The 20,186-nt window shown below is 45.9% G+C and overlaps 1 protein-coding gene across 5 annotated transcripts in view; it reads right to left on the reverse strand.

Annotated features, from left to right (window-relative positions):
• Positions 1-20,186, reverse strand: part of CARM1 (coactivator associated arginine methyltransferase 1) — an 81,128-nt gene that overhangs the window by 45,622 nt on the left and 15,320 nt on the right. For all 5 annotated transcript variants that reach the window (XM_068274327.1, XM_068274330.1, XM_068274329.1 and 2 more), the window contains exons 2-6: positions 9,509-9,631; positions 6,368-6,474; positions 3,228-3,332; positions 3,031-3,141; positions 904-1,081 (exon numbers count right to left, since the gene is read on the reverse strand). In XM_068274327.1, the coding sequence (XP_068130428.1) occupies positions 904-1,081; positions 3,031-3,141; positions 3,228-3,332; positions 6,368-6,474; positions 9,509-9,631 (624 nt within the window). The remainder of the gene's footprint in view (positions 1-903; positions 1,082-3,030; positions 3,142-3,227; positions 3,333-6,367; positions 6,475-9,508; positions 9,632-20,186) is intronic.

Raw genomic sequence — 20,186 nt, forward strand, 5'->3', positions numbered from 1 at the left:
ACAAAAAACGAACCACCGACTATTAAGGCAAACGACGAACGAGCCAAATCGCTACAAAAGAAGTTCTGTCTCGGCGGATTTTAACCAACGACGATCGTTTGCAAAAGTAGTACATCGTTGGAAACGATCGTTCGTACTAGGCTTGACATGCGCATTTCACTATTTCTCCATGGAACTTCTCATTTTTATGCGCAGGCGCAATAGTTGCTTTCTGTGATGTAACGTTCGTTCTAACGATCAGATCGTTACACACACACACACACACAAACTACCTTTACTTAGGTCGTTCTTTCATCAATTAAAAGTTCGTTCGTCGTTCTTAACGAACGATCGTTGTCGCATGTGTGTACGTAGCATTACATATTTTCTGTGCTGACAGCTAAGAGATCAAACTACAACTTGTGATAACTTAAAGATGAGGGGGAATTAAAAGGGCTGTTTTCTCTAAACCACACTGTGCATTTCACTCAGTTTTCCCTGTGACCTGTGCAAGAATTCAGGTCCACTTGGACCAGATCCAGACAGTGCTAGTGGAAATCTTCGCCCAGTTTACTGCCTCTGATCCCTGCCAGGGCATACATTTCAGTAGCCCGTCAATGCTAAAGAGATGGCCACTGTTGCGTGTGTATCAGAGGCATGCGTGTTCTTACACCAGCGAGTTGGGCACCGGGAGAGCCGAATGTCTGCTCTCCCTGCTGCCGCTAAACTCACTGGCGTCGGTAAATAAGTCATTACAAGTCATCATTACTCGGAGTCTACCGATCGCCGGAGCCCTAAAATTACTCTGAGACGTCCCACTCAGCATAAGCTTACTGCTATGGGGCGAGTGGTTTCGGCGCCTGGCGGTGAGTGCTGTGTGCCGAAACCAGCTGCATGTGCATCAGAGAGACTCTTGTGCCTTACCGTTGGGTTTCAGAAACTTCTTTGCATGCAGGTAGCTCTCCAGCATCCTCTCGTTGAACAGCATGTAGCCCATAGGCTCAGAGATGATTATATCCACCTGTTCAGGCAAGGCCACTTCCTCCACCTTCCCCGGAATCACAATAATGCGGTCCGTGAGATTATTACTCTTCACCAGAAGCTAGAAAAGAGCATAAGTGATCAGCAACAGAACATTCAGCTATGTGTAGTAAAAGCAACAAAAACATGCTGCTAATAGATCCTCAAGATGACAACAGATGCAGACAGCACAGGCGGAGAACCAGATACCATAGTATTGGCAGACACACCAAGCAGCCTGAAGAGCGCAGAAAGTGGAATGTAGTCATTCAGTATATATGTCAGCACCGACAGGCTCTCTGAATATCAGGAAACTCACTATATGCTCCTTTGCAAGTTAGGGCTGGTGCACACCAAGAGCTTTTCTGAGCGCTTTGAAAAGCGCTTGGCTAATGTATTTGAATGGGATGGATCACACCAGAGCGATGTGATTTTCTCCCAAACGCAAATGCCGGTCCTGCAGCATTTCTGCGGCATTTCTGCCTCAATGTTAAGTATAGGAAAGTGGAAAATCGCTCTGAAAAGCGCTAGATCAGAGCAATTTTCCAAGCGTTTTTGTTACAGAATCTGTTCAGTTACAGCTCTAATGCTACACAAAAACACTCCTAACATTGCAAGGCATGATTAGAAAATCGCTAGGCACAACCCTAGAATCGCCTAGAAAAATCACTTCAAAAAAGTGCTGAGCATTTGCGATTACGCTAGTGTTTTTTGGTGTGCACTGGCCTTTAGTCTAGGTTCCCATGAGAGCTGAAATCAATCCACGGATGGACTAGTCGACATCCTATGTTAAGCACAGGGTCTCTTAAGACATGTTCTGAGATGCCCGTTCCGGGCCAGGTTTGCTGTGGTGATGGATCGCTAAGTCCCATCCGGCACAATTTGTTCAGAAACAGGATGGAAGTCAGACGTGACAGACAGCATCAGGCTGTGGAGTCTGTGCAAAAATCCTCCAACTCCTTAGTTTACAATTCCACCGACTGACTTCTCTAATTTGCACACAACAATCTTCTTAATTAAGGAGAATCAGAGGCTATAGCAGGCGTTCCTGCAGGGCTTCCAGAACTGCCATTGGGCAGCTCTCCTCCCCCTGCTGCTCCCCCACCTCCCTGCATGCTGTGAAGGAGTTAATCACTCATTCCAGCCGTGTGACCCAGAGGTCACGAAAGTGAAAGTGGGCCATTGTGGCCCATAGGAGTGTCGGGAAGCGGCGGTTTGGGAAGCTACCTGATCCGCTCAGCCCCTCGTCATTTTCTCTCGCAGTTTACATGTATTAGGAGTCACAGCAGGTTTGTTTTCCGTCCCCCAACTCCAGATACAGATACATGGTAATTAGAGAGTAGGAGGGGACATCCACATCAACCATACTTGGGGGTCACGGAAATTCTTGGGGAATGTTTCCAGGGTTACAAAGCTATACTCGAACACTTGTAAAAAAAAAAATTAAAAAAAAAGATAATGAAATATATTTTTACGTGGCGCTGCAGATTTCCTGGCTACGCAAAAAAAAAAAAAAATCTGGTACAGCAAAAAATTAAAAATAAAAAAGTAGAAACTGAGGTAAAAACCCTTTACAAAAGGTAACCTGACCAGGCAGGTAGTAGTACTGCACAGCTCCACATAGCACAGTAATGAAGAGGGTATAACAAAACACTGTGTGAATTTTATTGGGCATATAAAAGGACGTGACGGAACTAGTAGGCAGATCAGGCTACAAGTACAGGCAGTCATGAAACCTTATCAGCTGTGCAGAATGAAGCGCGCTATAAGCAGTGAGCTCATCAGGCACCATCTGTATGTTGTAAACTCCAGTGCAGACATATGAAGCTTTCCTTGGCACACGGATCCTTATTTGCCTATCACATGCATAACAAACAGAGGCAGCTGGCTTGCCCATCTTCCTTTCAAGCTGCACTAGTGGCTAGGCAGACTCTATTGACTATTTATGGATCTTGCATAACATGTGCCCTTTGGAAGGAAATGAAGGCAGTTTTATTGCATTGACCCGTGCGTCATGTGATGTGCACTTACCTCTGCGTGCTGAGCCATGGTGCTCGCTTCCACGGCATACACTTTGCGAGCGCCAGCCTGGACAGCAAAGAAGGACAGGATCCCTGAGCCGCAGCCAACGTCTAACACAACCTAATGGACACAAAACAGACCAGAGTTAGTGGTGGATCCCCGTGACCCTATGAGAAATACACAGGCCAGGGAGCCAGACGGGTTACCTTGTCCTTGAAGTCCGTGTGATTCTGCAGGATAGCCCTCTGGTAGGTGCCAGTCCGCACATAATCCTGCATCATGTTCTGCTGCTGTGACAGGTAGCCATAAAACTGCAGGCAAAAACAAGAACACGTGATCGATATCGCTGCTCACGTCTAGCAGAACTCAGCGAAGAGCACGTGACTTGTCTGCTCATGTGACAGATAAGTAAGGCACCGATTTGCTGGCTATGATCATTTGCTAAAGCAGGAAGTGATCACAGCAGTTCAGGCGGCGCACACGAGCCCGCAGTTGTGCAGTATTGGGACATTGCTTGAAGATCTGTGAGTTAATAGATGGGCTCTCAATGGATCAGATTTCTTTTTACAGCACAACCCATAGCTAAAAGCGTTATTTTTAGTATTTATAGAGCCAACCTCTTCCACAGCGCTGCACAGAGTATATGGTCTTGTCACTAACTGTCCCTCAGAGGGGCTCACAGTCTAATCCTTACCATAGTCATATGTCTATGCATGTATCGTGTAGTGTATGTATTGGCTTCCCCCTAAAAATTGGACCTAGACTACAACTTATCTGATGTGGGAGGAAACCAGAGTACTCAGAGGAAACCCACACAAACAACATACAAACTACTTGCAGATAGTGCTCTGGCTGGGATACGAACCGGGGACTCAGAGCCGCAAGGCCAGATCGCTAACCGCTACACCACCGTGCTGTCGTGCAGCGCTCATGCCCATCCCCATGATGTAACAGATGAATGAGAGCAGCTTCTTTGCGCAGAAAGCTGCGATTTGTGTGTTCCAACGCCATTCCTTTACCAGCTAGCATTCACATTTCCGGGAATTTGTGCTACAGTAGCTCTTCCATAGGATCAGACCATACAAGCTAGCCTTCACTCCTCAAACATTAAAAGGGCAGTATAGCGAAAAATTGTAACATTTAAAATATGTGCAAACACAAATAAGTACAATTTTTCCAGAATAAAATGAGCAATAAATTACTTTCCTTCTATGTTGCTGCCACTTACAGCAGGTAGTAGAAATCTGACAGAAGCGACAGGTTTTGGACTAGTCCATCTCTTCATGGGGAATTCTCAGGGATTTATTTTCGAAAGCACTTAGTGAATGGCAGTTGCTCTGTCCAACTGACAAAAAACTGTGTAGGGAGCAGTGAAGCTGGCCAGCATCATTGTTTATTAAATCCTTTTTAGGGAATATCTTTATAAAGAATAAAAGCCTTGCTGAGAATCCCCTATGAAGAGATGGACTAGTCCAAACCTGTCAGATTTCTACTACCTACTGTAAGTGACAGCAACATGTGAGAAAAGTAATTTATGGCTCATTTTACTCCGTGGAAACGTACTTCTTGTTTGTTTATGTTTGCACATAAATTTTACATTTTACAATTTTTTGCCATAGTGCCCCTTTAAAGGGGACCTGAACTCTTGCACAGGACAGGAGTAAAAAAGAGAAATTCCCCCTCATTTGTGTCTAAACACAAGTTGTAATTTAATCTCCCATGTGTCACATGACTGCCTATAGCAGAGATGGCAGATAAGCTCATTTGAAAGCACAGGCTATAAACAATATGTCTGCTTCCATGAAAGCAGGAAGTAGAAATACTGCAGACTTATTTTAAGATTTGCATCAGCTGTAACAAAAATGTTTTTTTGATTAAATGTTATTATGCTGTTGTGTATCTCAGAGCAGAGAGGAGTTCTTAGTTCTGGTCCGCTTTAAAGTGAACCTGACAACAAAACCAAAAGAAAATACACTTACCTTTTGCTTCTTTCAGCCCCCTGTAGTCCATCAGCTCCCTCAGTGTCCATCCAGACCCCTCCGGTAAAAGTTCCCACCTGGACCAGTCGGAGAACTGGTACGCCCATGTCCACACAAGCTCAGTAGTGACTACTGGGGCTGACAATAAGAGAACAGAGGGTACCAGATGGACACCAATCGAGCTGACCGAGTACAGGGGGCTGGAAGAAGCCACAGGTAAGTGTATATCCTATTGCTTTGGTCATGGTAGGTTGACTTTAAAGAGAATCTGTACTCAAATTCTTACAATAAAAAGCTTACCATTCTATTCATTGGCTTGTAATTGCCAGTTTTAGGCAGTGTTTACAAACAAAAGACATGGCTGCGAACCAGAGTGTGATAGGCTGAGAGGAGCTCAGTCTGACTCACACAGAGCCTGCAGGGGACATGGAGAGGGTGTGTATAGCTTCTATCCTATCACAAGCAGAGCAGCACTTTCCAGCCTGAGCCCAACAAAGCCATCAGAGGAAAGAAGATTATATAACAGAGATAGTACAGCCACTGTGAAGCTAGGAAAGGCTGCAGTAAGACAGACCACATTAGAACAGGTATAGGAACTTATAGGATAGAAGAAATAAGGCTGAACATTTTGTTACAGAGTCTAAGCCTGGTACACACATCCCGCTTTGGCCAATTTTACCACTTCCATGTAGTAGGAGAGCTTTTCTTCACAATGTGTTCATAGTATTCAAAAACGGTTAGCCCTCATACTATATGGAGGTGGTAAAACTGGATGTGTACCAGGTTCTAAAGGTACGCTCAGCAAAACACCAAGTATGAAATCCAGTCTAGCAATGACTTCTTGCACCACTGAGCAATAAACATTATGCATAGGAATTAGGCCCCGATATCAGGTGAGGACGTTCTATGCACAAGCTTGTACAGACACATTGCTTGGCTATGGCTAAGCAGCATGCACTGTGGCACAGAAATGCAGGCATGGCACATGATAAAGCGACTTCCAGTAGACGGGTTAAGGAGAGGGAAACAATGTGCCTGGCCATCACTGTGGTTTATCTTAAAAGGAGATTTTGGGGGGGGGGGGGGGGGGGGGGGGGGTAGGGGAGGGCATTCTCAACTGAGATAGCCTTAAAGTCTGCCTTGGCTAACCTCCGACCAGTGTGTGCGAGGCTGAATAAATGTGATCAAATAAATCCATGTCAGTTTCCAGCCCTTCTGTGTTGTAAGCTGGGGAACTTGGATTTTTACACAGATGACAATTTGGGTCAAAAGCAAGTAGGATAGCTGTATGGACTATAAAGAGCAGGGAGATAAGTTTTTATTGGATGTTATTGCAGACTAATTCCAGTGATGAACTAGTGGAATACCTGGAAGTACTGCACAGCTGAGGATTCCTCTGTCCGCTCACTGAAAACACTTTTGTCTGAAGATGAACTCCGGCAGTTTTTGATTATGTTGTAAAAGGAACAGAAATCTGAAAGAGAAAGAACAGGCTCATATTTCACAGATGACATCACAATCTCTGTAGGCAAAGGTGCCACATTTAACTGATTACTCATGAATTTGGGTCTGTGTGCTGAGTTTGAAAAAAAAAAAAAAAAAATCTCTGTAGGCAAAGGTGGAAAAACTGGCCTGTTTAACCACTAGGTGGCACATACATATTAGCCATTTTATAACAAGCTTATAGTACTATCTTAACAGGGAATGGACTTTCTGTACTCCTATAGCACAGCACATTCAAGCATAAAGAACAATTCACACATCTGTTACTCAGCAAAGCTCACAACCTTTGGTTCATAACCACATTCCAGTCTTTATCACACTCAGTAAGCAGATGGACTCCTGCTCCCTTTAGTTGGTGTTCCTGGAGGCATCCTGTAGAATAATGAGCAGTACATGGCTGCCTTATGAGAAAGCTAAAATGGCCTTGCATAATGAAAGACATGACTGCACCCCATTTTAAAGATGACTAAAATTATACTTTAAAGTGGACCTGAACTGAGACCTCCTCTCTGCTCTAAAAGATACACAACAGCATAATAACCTTTAAACAAAAACATTTCTTTGTTACAGGTGATACAAATCCTAAAATAAATCAGCAGAGTTTCTACTTTCTGATTCATGGAGGCAGACATATTGTTTACAGCCTGTGCTTTCAAATGGGCTTATCTGCTCATCAGCCATAGGCAGTCATGTGAGACAGGGGAGAGATCAAATTACAACCTGTGATTAGACACAAATGAGGGGGAATTATACAGGCTAAACTATCTAAATACATGTAGGGTGCACTTCTCTCTGTTTTCCTTCTGTCCTGTGCAAGAGTTCAGGTCCACTTTAATGCAAATTTAAAGAGAACTCGAGGTGGGTCTGAAGAATGTTATCTGCATACAGAGGCTGGATCTGCCTATACAGCCCAGCCTCTGTTGCTATCCCAAACCCCCCTAAGGTCCCCCTGCACTCTGCAATCCCTCATAAATCACAGCCATGCTGCTGACACACAGCTTGTCAGAGCTGGCTGTGTTTATCTCTATAGTGTCAGTCTGCTTCTCTCCCCGCCTCCTGCAGAAATCCGGTCCACGCCTGCATCCCTTCCCGCTGACTGGAGGGAAGGGACGGGGGCAGGGACCGGAGCTATGCAGGAGGTGGGGGAGCAGCCGAGACTGACACTACAGATGTAAACACAGCCTCACAGCACGACTGTGATTTATGAGGGATTGCAGAGTGCAGGGGACCTTAGGGGGGTTTGGGATAGCAACAGAGGCTGGGCTGTATAGACAGATCCAGCCTCTGTATGCAGATAACATTCTTTAAACACACCTCGGGTTCTCTTTAAAAACAAATACATGAAGTTTAAAGGACAACTGAAGTCAGAGGGATCTGGAGGCTGCCATATTTATTGCCTTTTAAGCAATACCAATCGCCTGGCAGTCTTGCTGATCCTGTCTCCAAAGGTAGCTATACATCTAGCGATTTTGATTCAATCAACAAAGTGGTCAACTTTAGTGGGGCATCATCTTCAGTACAGTTGATTGAAAGTCAATGGACTAGTGACCCACACACACTACAAGCGATTCCTATGCAATTCACCTTCACTAATCGATCTGACCAATGTGTCTCCATGCTCTGAATGCAAAACTCGATCGAATATGTGAATAGTAGCGGATTCCTGAGCGATCGACACCTTGCACCCTGCTCCATCGAGTAAGCTGGTCGATTCGACATGATAGCCACTTTTCATTGATTGGGAATTCTGGAAAACTCAATTCTCTAGATTCCTTTGATTCGATAAAATTATCGAATCGAATGGTCGATTGTGCTGCAAAAATCGCTAGATGTATGGGCACCTAATACTTTCAGCTATAGACCCTGAACAAGCATGCAGCAGATCAGGTGTTTGACATTGTCAGATCTGACAAGATTAGCTGTATGCTTGTTTCTGGTGTCATTCAGACACTACTGCAGTCACATAGATCAGCAGGGCTGCCAGGCAACTGGTATGGTTTAAAATTAAATATGGCAGCCTCCATATTCTTCTCACTTCAGTTGTCCTTTAAAGCGTCCTGAGCACAAGAGGTTTTTGTTCATAATGAAGTGTGTTGTTGGGGGTTGGGGTGAGCCTCACTAATACTAAGCTACAGGGTGCTGCTCCTCGGGCTCCCAGCCTATACATGATGTGCCATCTTCTCCACCCGAACAGCAGCATTGTGCACAATGCATGCTGGGAGATGTAGTCCCTGGATACGTTCGAGCTGTACTCGCATATACAGACATCTCCCAACATGCAATGCAGTGCATGCAAGAGACCCTGACAGGAACTTAAAGAGGAATTTCAGTGAACATAATGTAATAAAAAAAAAAAAAAAAAAAAAAAAAAAAAAGGTTCTTCATTTTTACAATAATTATGTATAAATGATTGTCCTCTCCCTGATTTACATTCTGACATTTATCACATGGCGACTTTTACTGTTGGCAGGTGATGTCAGTGGAAGTAGCTGCTGCTTGGTTTTTTTTTGGCAGTTGGAAACATCTGTAAACCGCTATTTCCCACAATGCAAGGAGGTTCACAGACAGGAAACTGCAAGGACCATGGTCCTGACATCACACTGTGGGAAGGGTATCACCACAATCAGCCATACAGAGCCCCCTGATGATCTGTTTGAGAAAAGGAAAAGATTCCTCATGGGAAAGGGGGTATCAGCTACTGACTGGGATGAAGTTCAAATCTTGGTCATGGTTTCTCTTTAATGTAGCAGATGCTGCCAGTCAGGTGAAGAAGGCGGTGCATCCCATACAGACAAGGGGCCAGTGAAGCAGAACCCCCATAGGTAATTGGTGATGCTCCCCACAACCCCCCTTCCCCCATGGCACCCATCATTACAAACCTTTAAATAAATATACATTTCTGGTGCTCAGAACGTTTTTAATGGCTTCACTCCAAACATGACCAGTTTTATTGAGCTGTAAAACCTCAGACAAGCATGCACTCCCCAGCCAGAGGAAGAACCTACCTGCTGGTGTGGCGAACTGGACAAGGACACTGTTACACCCCAGGGTGACGATGAAGGACTGCTTGCCCACGCGGCTGCACTCAGTCTCCGAATTGACAGTACACTTAAACACGCACACATTTTCTGTGGAAAAAAAGGGGACAAAAAAAAAAAAAAAACCAGTTTAATCACCTGACATCTGTACAGCACCTTGCAGAAGGCTCTAGCCCAGTTTCAGAGATATTGTTAGCCAAATGTAAACCTCATATTTGTAGAGTAGCCCACCTGGCGTGTCATTTCTGAAAAGTACTAACCAGACAACTGCTTGCCAAGGTAATGCTTTCACCTCTACTCCCAGTGTTCTCAGTGCCTGCTGGGCTGACCATGTGACTTACCTAAGAGTTCCTCACAGCACAGCTGTACCTCATCACCCTGCCTGCAATGGGAGTCCATATCTCACTGCTCTTTTAAGCTGACCATACACTGGCCCGATTTGCGCCCGTTTCGACAGCAGATTCGATCACTGGGATCGAATCTGCTGCCAATCGTTCACGCTACACGCCAAATTTCGATCCATTTCGTCCGATCCCGTCGATCGCGCCGTGCGGAAAATAACCGTCGATCGCCCGCGGGTAAAGAGCGCATCGCTAGCGGCGTTCGGGTGCCCGACGACCGACGCAATAGTGCCCGCATACATTACCTGCTCCGCCGGCGCAACTCCAGTCTCCCGGTCACCGCTGCTCTGTCTGCGCTCTGGTCTCCAGGTCCGGCATGCCTCACTTCTAGCCCGGCAGGAAGTTTAAACAGTAGAGCGCCCTCTACTGTTTAAACTTCCAGCCGGGCTAGAAGAAGTGAGGCATGCCGGACCTGGAGACCAGAGCGCAGACAGAGCAGTGGTGACCGGGGAACTGGAGTCGCGCCGGCGGAGCAGGTAATGTATGCGGGCGGGGGCAGCAGCAGCACCACCACAACAGATTGTGAACGGTTTCAGGCTGAAATCGGTTCACAATCTGTTTGCAGTAAAGGTGGCCATACGATCCCTCTCTGATCAGATTCGATCAGATAGGGGTCTGTCTGTTGGTCGAATCTGATGGCAAATCGACTAGTGTATGGCCACCTTAATTCTCCCTTCTTTATACAAACACTGAGGAGGGTGTGGGAAGAATAAAGCTTTATAGCACACTGCAGGGAGGAATAAGAATTCTGCAGTGCTGGTCACAAAATCAATCTCAGCAGCACAGGGAAGAAGTGGGAAAAGTCAGTTGATCAGCTCTACTGTCACAGTGAAAGACTAGCTGGTTCCTCATTCTAGGTTGTCCCTGACTACCTCAAGTGAGTGATGGAAAAATAAGAGGAGTTTGGACTACAGGCCACAGATCTCTCAGGCAAGCAGCATCTGACCTTAACACAGGTAAGAGTAATGACCAACCAGGTAAGAATTCTTTGCACATAATTTCACAAAAATATGCTAACGCATACTGCTAACACAACGCCTTTTTCTTTTTTCTGTACAGATGGGCAGATCTCTAAGTGACCTTATCATTCCAATTGATTTCCTGTTGGGTAACCAATTGAAAGGGAATGCTAGATCAACGTGTATAAATGCACAATGGCTACTCCAACGATTTATAGTGAAAAGCCTTTCACACCTACTTGGCAGAACCAGCTCATATAACTGCAAAGGCGGCAACACCCTTCCCCCCTCAAATAATAATTGGGCGCAGACTACAATAGGAATACACAACAGTGACTGCCTAGGGTAGTGTGAGCTCCTTGAGGGATAGTTAGTGACATGAGCAAATACACTATATAAAAATCCTACATAAGAAGTCACAACTTATAACATAATTGCTTATCAAAAACTGATAAAATGGTCATGGTTTCTCACAGGGCTGTGAAGTCGGTACAAAAATCTTCCGACTCCAACTCAAGACTCCTCAGTTTCTGAAACCACGACTCCGGGTACCCAAAATTGCTCAGACTCCGACTCCTTAGTCTAATACTTAACAGGGCTGTGGATTTTGTACAAAAATCATGCGACTCCGACTCCAACTCCGATTCCGGGTGCCCAAAATTGCCCCGACTCCAACTCCACAGCCCTGGTTTCTCATCAGTCAGCAGAAAAAAAATCTCTGATCAACGGACAACCCAAATAGTTATTACTGGATCAAATGAACACTGGCTTGCATGGACAAGCCCTAAAAAAATTGAGCTGACCTGTATTTTTTTTAACAGTATTTTCTGAAGCACCAGTGATGCAATCCATTCACCTGCCTAGCCAGGAGCCATTGTGATCTGTAGGTGCTTTTAGATAATTGGGTAGGACAGCCAGTGACGAGACTGTATACATTACTGTATGTAAAGTGCTGTGGAAGAGGTCAGCGCTATATAAATACACAATAACAGAACCACATCCAGCTGTCTTATGCCTGGTACACAGCATGCAATTTCCTGTCAGGTAGACGTGTCAAATCTATTATTTCCTACCAGGGATGTGGATTTGGATCAAAAATCATCCGACTCAGTTTATGAAACCACAGACTCCAACTCCAGGTACCCAAAATTGCTCCGACTCCACAGCCATGTTCCTGACAGGTCAGATCTAATTTCTGATTATTTTTCTGAACGGTTTTGTGATCGGAAAATCGATCAGAAAAACAATTGGGAATTAGAGGCGACCTGTCAAAACCATCGATTCGACCCATGTGACAGGAAATTGCATGGGGTGTACCAGGCATTATACCTCTTCAGTAACAAGGATTAAAACTGAATGTCCACCGGCAGATGCGGCCAGATGGATCAGGGATCACCGCTGCCGAACGATCGTTTCCTGATCCATCTGGCCGCACCTACAAGCATCATTTGTGGTGGCAACGATTTACACGATTGCAGCGAATGTGTGCAAGTCAAGGAAGATCAGAACAATCCTCAACAGCTTGACCAGACCCGGTCGTTCAAAATCGAACAATCACTGTGGGTGTTGGGCGTCAGTCAACATGCTGCAATGAGCAGAACTGTAGATACTTTTTAAAGACACGGTTTCACTTTCAGCAGCCGTCTGGTCCCACACGATCCTCCATTCTTCCGCTGCTGCTCCGTTCCGTACCTCGACTTGTAAGTTGAGGCCAGAGCAGCCCTGCCAAGCGTATCTTTTCTTCGCGTTCCCCTCTGCAATAGCGGGAAACGTGAAGAAAGGATACGCGTGGCCAGAGCCTGGCGGCGAAACCGAAAGTAGCTGGCACAACAGAGGCTCGTGGAGTACCGGCGTGGGACAGGGTGGCTGCTGGGGGCTTGCGGAAGCACCAGGTAAGTGAAACAGTGTGTTGAAAAAGTATTTACCGTTCTGCTTTAATTGATGTTACACAATATCGTGTAAAAATAGTTTGTCGCACAAAATCATTCAGTGGGTATGGGCCTTTATAGAAAAGCTGCGTAAACATTGCTGTATGACGGCAAATAGAGGACAAGAAGGTGGGACAACATTAAAGTGCCATATCAGGACCAGGCTAGGACAGGCTCCTCACACAACAGAGCCCGGCCTGCTGCAGCATCTGTGTCGGGTTATAAAGAGCCTCCAGCATAGGCTATGGCTGCAGCGGTTATCTGCTTTTACCATACACAGAGACAAAGGACAGATTTCCATTCATTTCCATAACAAAGGTGGCTTCATCATCACCCAGGCTGGAGAGAGTCATTAGTCTCATGGGGCACATTGAAGAGAAACCTTTTGTGAGAGAACTACAAAATCCCAGCAAGGGGTTACTTTCCATTGCCAGGCTTGTGACAATAAGATGAAGCCCCCCCCCCCCCACACACACACACACACACACACACACACATACAGATCCCCCTCAAATCCTGGCCTGCCTGGAGTGACAATGGGCAGACAGGGAACAAAGTGAATTTCTAGGAAGCCTTGGGGGGGTGCAGCTTACCCATACCGAGAAATATCTACATTTGTAAGGGACAAAGGAGCCAGGCCTGCAAGCAGCTCAGTACAGTACAGGGCTATAGAGGGCTCTCTACAAAGCACAGGCCTGTGGGACTGCAATCTGACTATGTGCCAGAAGTGCTGCATTAAGCAGGCTAAATACATAAAGCCATTTCACCTTGTACAAGAAGAGATCAGATATTCAGCGCCTGAGTGCTGCTTCGCATGTGAAACCTCCGGGTCAGAGGAGTCACGCTTCTCATGTCTGGCTTTACTCAACACATATCCCATCACTCTTCATTACACAGACAATACTCAAACTGCTGCAAGTGGCCATTAAAAACAACACCCACCATACACAAGAGATCACACTTAAGGTGGCCACACACAATACAATAAAATGATCAGATTTTACGGCAATTCGATAAAAACGATCGTATCTCCCGCAAAAATCGAAAGCTTTTTTTCATTCGACTGAAAAATCCGATTGGATTTCCCGTTTTATTTGATTTTTATCGATCCGGAATGCCAGATATTTTTCTTCAATCTTTCTAAAGATTGTATGGTGTGTGTTAGGGCTGGTTCACACGGGCGTCTGCTGAGCTTTTGCTTGGCATTGCGTTCAAACGCCAGCGTTTAAAAGCTAGCTTTTGAAGGCTTTTGAAAAGCGTTCAAGGCTAGCAGTTCTGGTCTCTGCTATTGTTTCCTGGCGTTTACTGCCTCTGAAAGCAGCATGTTGCTTTTGAGACTAGACGCAACGCTGGGATCTACTGCCAGGCTTTCATGAAAGCCTGCAAAAGCCAGCTCTAAACGCTCCCATTCACTTGCATGGGATGGCAGTAGATCCCAAAAAACGCTGCGTCTGAAACGCTGCGTTAAACGCCACAAAAACGCCCGTCTGAACCAGCCCTTAGATTGTCAGTTATCAATATACACACCCTAGCAATTTTTTCAGAGACTTTCCAATCGTTTTTATCATAATTGGGGGAAAAATTGAACACACCTGTGTGGTACATTGTTCATATTTTTGAAATGTTACAGTCAGTCAGAAAAATTGATAGCAATTCTTAAATTGAACAGATATTTAAAAAAAATTTATGGTGTGTGTGGCCACCTTTAAACTATTAGGGCTCGTTTCCACTATCGCGAATCCGCATACGTCCAACGCATGCGGATTCGCACATGTAATGCAAGTGGATGGGCCTGTTTCAACTGTAGCGTTGTTGAGGTGCGTTTTCTCAACGGTGAAAAAACGCACAAAAGAGACGCAGAATTCGCCTGCGAGTGGAATGCATGCGAATCGCATGCAATGTATTTAATAGGGAAATCGCATGTGTTTTCCCCATGCGTTTTTGCCGCGAATTCGCATAGGTACCAATGTAAATTCACACAGGCAGTGACATGGTTAAAATTGCATATACCCTCACCTATGCGAATTTGCATGCAAATTCGCGGCAAAAACACATGGGGAATCGCATCCGCATGCGATTTCATCAGCGGTGGAATCCAGGCGATTCCGCACCGCAATAGTGGAAACGAGCTCTTAAAGTAGATCTGAACTCTTGCACAGGGCTGAAAACATAGAAAAGCACCCTGTATGTATTTAGAGAGTTTAGCCTGTCTAATGCCCCTTCATCTGTGACTAATCACAACTGTATTTTATCTCAGCTGTGTCACCTGGATGCCTTGGCAGAGCAGCTAATTTGAAAACACAGGATGTTAACTCTATGCCTGCTTTCATGAAAACAGGAAGCAGACACTGCAGATTTATTGAAGGATTTGCATCAGCTGAAACAAAGTAACGTTTTCTTTAAACGCTTATATGTTGTTGCTTATCTCAGAGCAGAGAGGAACTACGTGCAACTAAGGTCACCAGAAACAATCACTGTTTACGGTAGCCTTTAGCTGTAGAAATGCTGCTCAGCTATTGGGATGTTCTGCTGTATGGAGAGGGGAGACAAGTGGAAGGGAACTGCCAGTGCCAGTATAAAACAAATCAGATGTGTTCTTCCAGCCCTTGGAAACCCTTAAAGAGAAACCGAGGTGTTTAAAGAATGTTATCTGCATACAGAGGCTGGATCTGCCTATACAGCCCAGCCTCTGTTGCTATCCCAAACCCCATTAAGGTCCCCCTGCACTCTGCAATCCCTCATAAATCACAGCCGTGCTGTGAGGCTGTGTTTACATCTGTAGTGTCAGTCTCGGCTGCTCCCCCTCCTCCTGCATAGCTCTGGTCCCTGCCCCCATCCCTTCCCTCCAATCAGCAGGGAGGGGAGGGATGCAGGCGGGGACTGGAGTTCTGCAGGAGGCGGGGAGAGCAGCAGACTGACACTTTAGAGATAAACACAGCCAGCTCTGACAAGCTGTTTGTCAGCAGCGTGGCTGTGATTTATGAGGGATTGCAGAGTGCAGGGCGACCTTAGGGGGGTTTGGGATAGCAACAGAGGCTGGGCTGTATAGGCAGATCCAGCCTCTGTATGCAGATATTATTCAAACCCACCTCGGGTTCTCTTTAAAGTGAACCAGAGACAAAGCCCCCTCATGTATTTCACTATATATATATATCAGAGGGAACATTAGAGAAAACACCTACCCTGCTCTGTTTCATTCTTCTCTGCTCAGCCTGCTTATCAGCCCTGATAAAATCCCCGACTGAGCATTCAGTCTGGCTTTGTTCAGAAATCATTATAGCCGAGGCTGTCTTCTCTGATGTCTTTTCAAGCCCAAGCCTGCCCTCTTGTGGCTCTGGTTTAATGACTCCACTATAATGATTCCTGAGCAAAGCCAGACAAAGCTGTGCAAAGCTGTGAGGCTGTGTTTACATCTGTAGTGTCAGTCTCAGCTGCTCCCCCTCCTCCTGGTCCCTGACTGAACATTCAGTTCAGTCAGGGATTTTATCAGGGCTGATTAGAAGCAGGCCAAACAGAGAAGAATGAAACAGAGCGCAGGGTAGGTGTTTTCTCTCATGTTCCCACTGATATATATATGGTAAAATACATGAGGGTGCTTTATCTCTGGTTCACTTTAAAGTAATCCCGAGACAAAGCATGGGTTCAACAGAAGATCCTGACCTGAATAAAGGGAAACCTAACGTCCTTATTGAGGCTTCCCTCTGTGGTCTGAAGGCAAATCATCAGGACCGTCCAGCTTATCTTCCTGGGTGATGGCCGCATGGGCCACCGCATGGGCCAGTCCACGCATGTGTAGTAGCCACATGAGCTCGCAGCTCCAGCTTACTGCGCATGTGCGGACGGGTTTGCACAGCCACGAGCCAGGAAGATAAGTTGCGCAGCCCCAATATGATTCACGACAATGCCTTGCTGCTAATCTTCGGAGGGTTGCGCTCAGCGGCGGAGAAAGCAGAGCAGCAAGGGAAGCCTCAATAAGATCCTGAGGCATCCCTCGAGGCAAGTATCTCAATTTGTACCTGAGCTTCGACTCAGGTATACTTTCAACACCAGAACACACTTGGAAAAGGCACCCAGAATAATCACAATTGTTTTGGGCAACCCAAGGCTATGTACACACATCAAATTATTTTCAGCTGAGATTCTGGGCTGACTTTCAAACACACGCACCACTTGCTTATAGGCTAGCAATGCGGAGGAGAGATGATGTGCGGCACTCAACAAAAGGGATTCTGTGTGTGGTGAGCAGAAGGCCTAGGAGCTCAGGGGTCACTCAGCCGTCGGACATCCCTGTCCAGCCTCATTAACACATTTCGGAACGCGTGGCTTAAGTCCCTCCAGCATGTAGTCCCTTCACCTTGCAGAAAAAGGACACTACCTTTTCTACCAGGGCTGTGGAGTCGGTACAAAAATCATTAGACTCCTAAGTTTATGAAATCACCGACTCCAGGTACCCTAAATTGCTCCAACTCCTTAAATTTTTACGAAGGCTATGGATTTGGTTCAAAAATACAGCTCACAGTACACCCGAAGTGAGTTATATGGTAGCTGCCATATTTAATTACTTCTAAACAATACCAGTTGCCTGGCTGTCCTGCTGATCTATTTGGCTGCAGTAGTTTGTGAATCACACACCTGAAACAAGCATGAGGCTAATTTGGTCAAAAACACCAGATCTGCTGCATGCTTGTTCAGGGTCTATGGCTTAAAGCAGTGGTTCTCAAACTTTTTTTGGGTGGGGGCGCCCTTGATGGCTTTAAAAAATTTTCAAGGCATCCCCTTGGCATAAACTACCGAAATGCCGTTATGACCATTATTACACAACTACCCCTGCCCCCTAGTGTTGATTATTAGGCAGAATCCCCGCTCCAAGTAGTCAATGACTGACCACTCCCCTCCTGGCAGAAACCCCCCTCCAAATAGTCAGTGACGACCACATTAGTCAGCAACCCCTGAATGAACATGACAAGGATAAAAAGTCAATCTTGTAGAGCACAGACATTTTCCCCACAGGAAGACTGCAGTTAGCAACGCCTCCTTTAATCATACAGCATCACCTCAGCACACCCTCCAGGAACCTTGTTAGCTGGGCAACCATTTCCTTACCTATCCAGGCTAAGGCGCACTGATCTGTTGCTTCACCCGGTTTCCACTGATGTCCAACTTCAACCACGGCTGCCAGGACTAAAGGTTAGCTGGCAGGTAATGCAGCCGCATTGTTTATCAATGTGCGGTTGCATTACCTGATGGCAATGCACAAAGGATGGGGATGCATGCCGAGGCACCCAGTTTGAGAACCCCTGGCTTAAAGTATTACAGGCAGAGGATCAGCAGGGCAGCCAGGCAACTGGTATTGTTTAAGAGGAAAATATGGCATCCTCCATATGCCTCTCGATTCAGGTCCCCTTTCATGCCTGGTACACACCATGCAATGTTCCATCAGAACGACAGGTGGAATCGATAAGTTCCGACAGGTCCGATCAGGTTTCCAATTGTTTTTCTGACCGATTACGTCTGTACAAAATTGATCTTGATTGGACCGGTCGGAAATTATCTATTTGACTTAATAATCTTACAGGAAATTGCACAGTGTGTAACAGGCATAAGACCATGATCTGCTCACAGAGGGCTGGTGCACACCAGAGCGGTTCTGAAGCGGTTTTTAAAACACTTGCAGGTGGAAAACCGCTTGGCTAATGAAAGCGAATGGGATGGTGCACACCAGAGTGGTTCGTTTTTCCCACAAACGCAAACTCGGGGGCTGCAGCATTTTTTAGATTTCTGAGGTGTTTCTGCCTCAATGTTTAAGTACAGGAAAGTGGAAAACCGCTCTGAAAAACGCTAGGCATGTTTAGAAAACGTCTCTAAACATGCCTAGAATCGCTCTGAATTCTGCTTCAAAAGCATCTAGCATTTTGCAGATCTGCTAGAGGTTTTTGGTGTGCACTGGGCCAGAGAGCTATTGAGACATCATTGGTGTGAAGCCTGGATGGACAGGTGCCCATCTGCACAAAGGAATTTTTGAACTTTTGTTTCAAAAGCAATTCCTATCATGTACACTTACAGGAAACCTGAAGTGAAAATAAACTTGAGATAATGTATTTTATGTTTAGTACAGCTAAAAAACAAAAACAGCAGCAAAGAAAAAAGAGTCATTGTTTTCTAGTGAAAACTTCAGTTATCTATGCAAAAGAGCTTCTCCTGTTTTCTGAATAACTTAAAGAAAACCCCTCGGGGGTACTTACCTCGGGAGGGGGAAGCCTCAGGATCCTACTGAGGCTTCCCCAATCCTACTCCGTCCCATGGTGGTCTCGCTGGGCCCCTCTGAACGGCGGCCATGTAAATATTTACCTTCCCTGCTCCAGCACCAGTAGTTGCTCTCGGCTCGGGATCAGGCAGAAGTAGCCAATTGGGATTGGTTATTTCCGCCTTAGCCCATCAGAGAGCCGCAACTGCACCTGCACTGGGGAAGGTAAATGACAAAATTGTCGCCTGTGCCCAGTGAGACCGCCGTGGGACAGAGGATGGGGAAGCCTCATTAGGATCCAGAGGCTTTCCCCTCACAAGGTAAGTACCCACCAGGGGCACTTTTTCTGTTACAGAGTCTCTTTAAAGGGAACCTTAACTGAGAAGGATATGGATGTTTCCTTTTAAAATAATACCAGTTGCCTGACTGTCCTGCTGATCCTGTGTCTCTAATACTTTTAGCCACAGCCCCTTAACAAGCATGCAGATCAGGTGCTCTGACTGAAATCAGGCTGGATTAGCTGCATGCTTGTTTCAGGTGTGTGATTCAGCCAAATGCTGGGCATACATGGTCGAGATCGACCCCTGCCGCATCCCCGCTCATCGATCCTTGCACGTCCCCGCCGGCGGTCCTTATCAGCCACTCGATTCCCTGCCATTGTCCGCCGGCGGGAATCGAGTGGGCGGGGGTCGAGCGGCTTGATCGGGCCAGTTGAATATTATCAGCTGGTCGATACACGGTACAGAAATGTACCGTGTATCCCCAGCATAATACTATTAGCCATAGCCCCTGAACAAGCATGCAGCAGATCAGGTGTTTCAGACTTTAAAGTCAGATCTGACAAGACTAGCTGCATGCTTGTTTCTGGTGTTATTCAGATACTACTGCAGAGAAATAGATCAGCAGGGCTGCCAGGCAACTGGTATTGATTAAAAGGAAATAAATATGGCAGCCTCCATATACCTCTTACTTCAGTTCACCTTTAAAAGGAAACATCCATATCCATTTAAAGCAGAGATGTCAAACCGGTCCTATGAGGGCCGAGATCCTCACACATTTTTGATACAGCTCAAATTAATTGATGGGTCTGAATCAGGAAAGGTGCGGTCCATC

This window comes from Hyperolius riggenbachi, chromosome 3 (genome assembly GCF_040937935.1).
Source record: "Hyperolius riggenbachi isolate aHypRig1 chromosome 3, aHypRig1.pri, whole genome shotgun sequence".
NCBI classification, from domain to species: Eukaryota; Metazoa; Chordata; class Amphibia; order Anura; family Hyperoliidae; genus Hyperolius; species Hyperolius riggenbachi.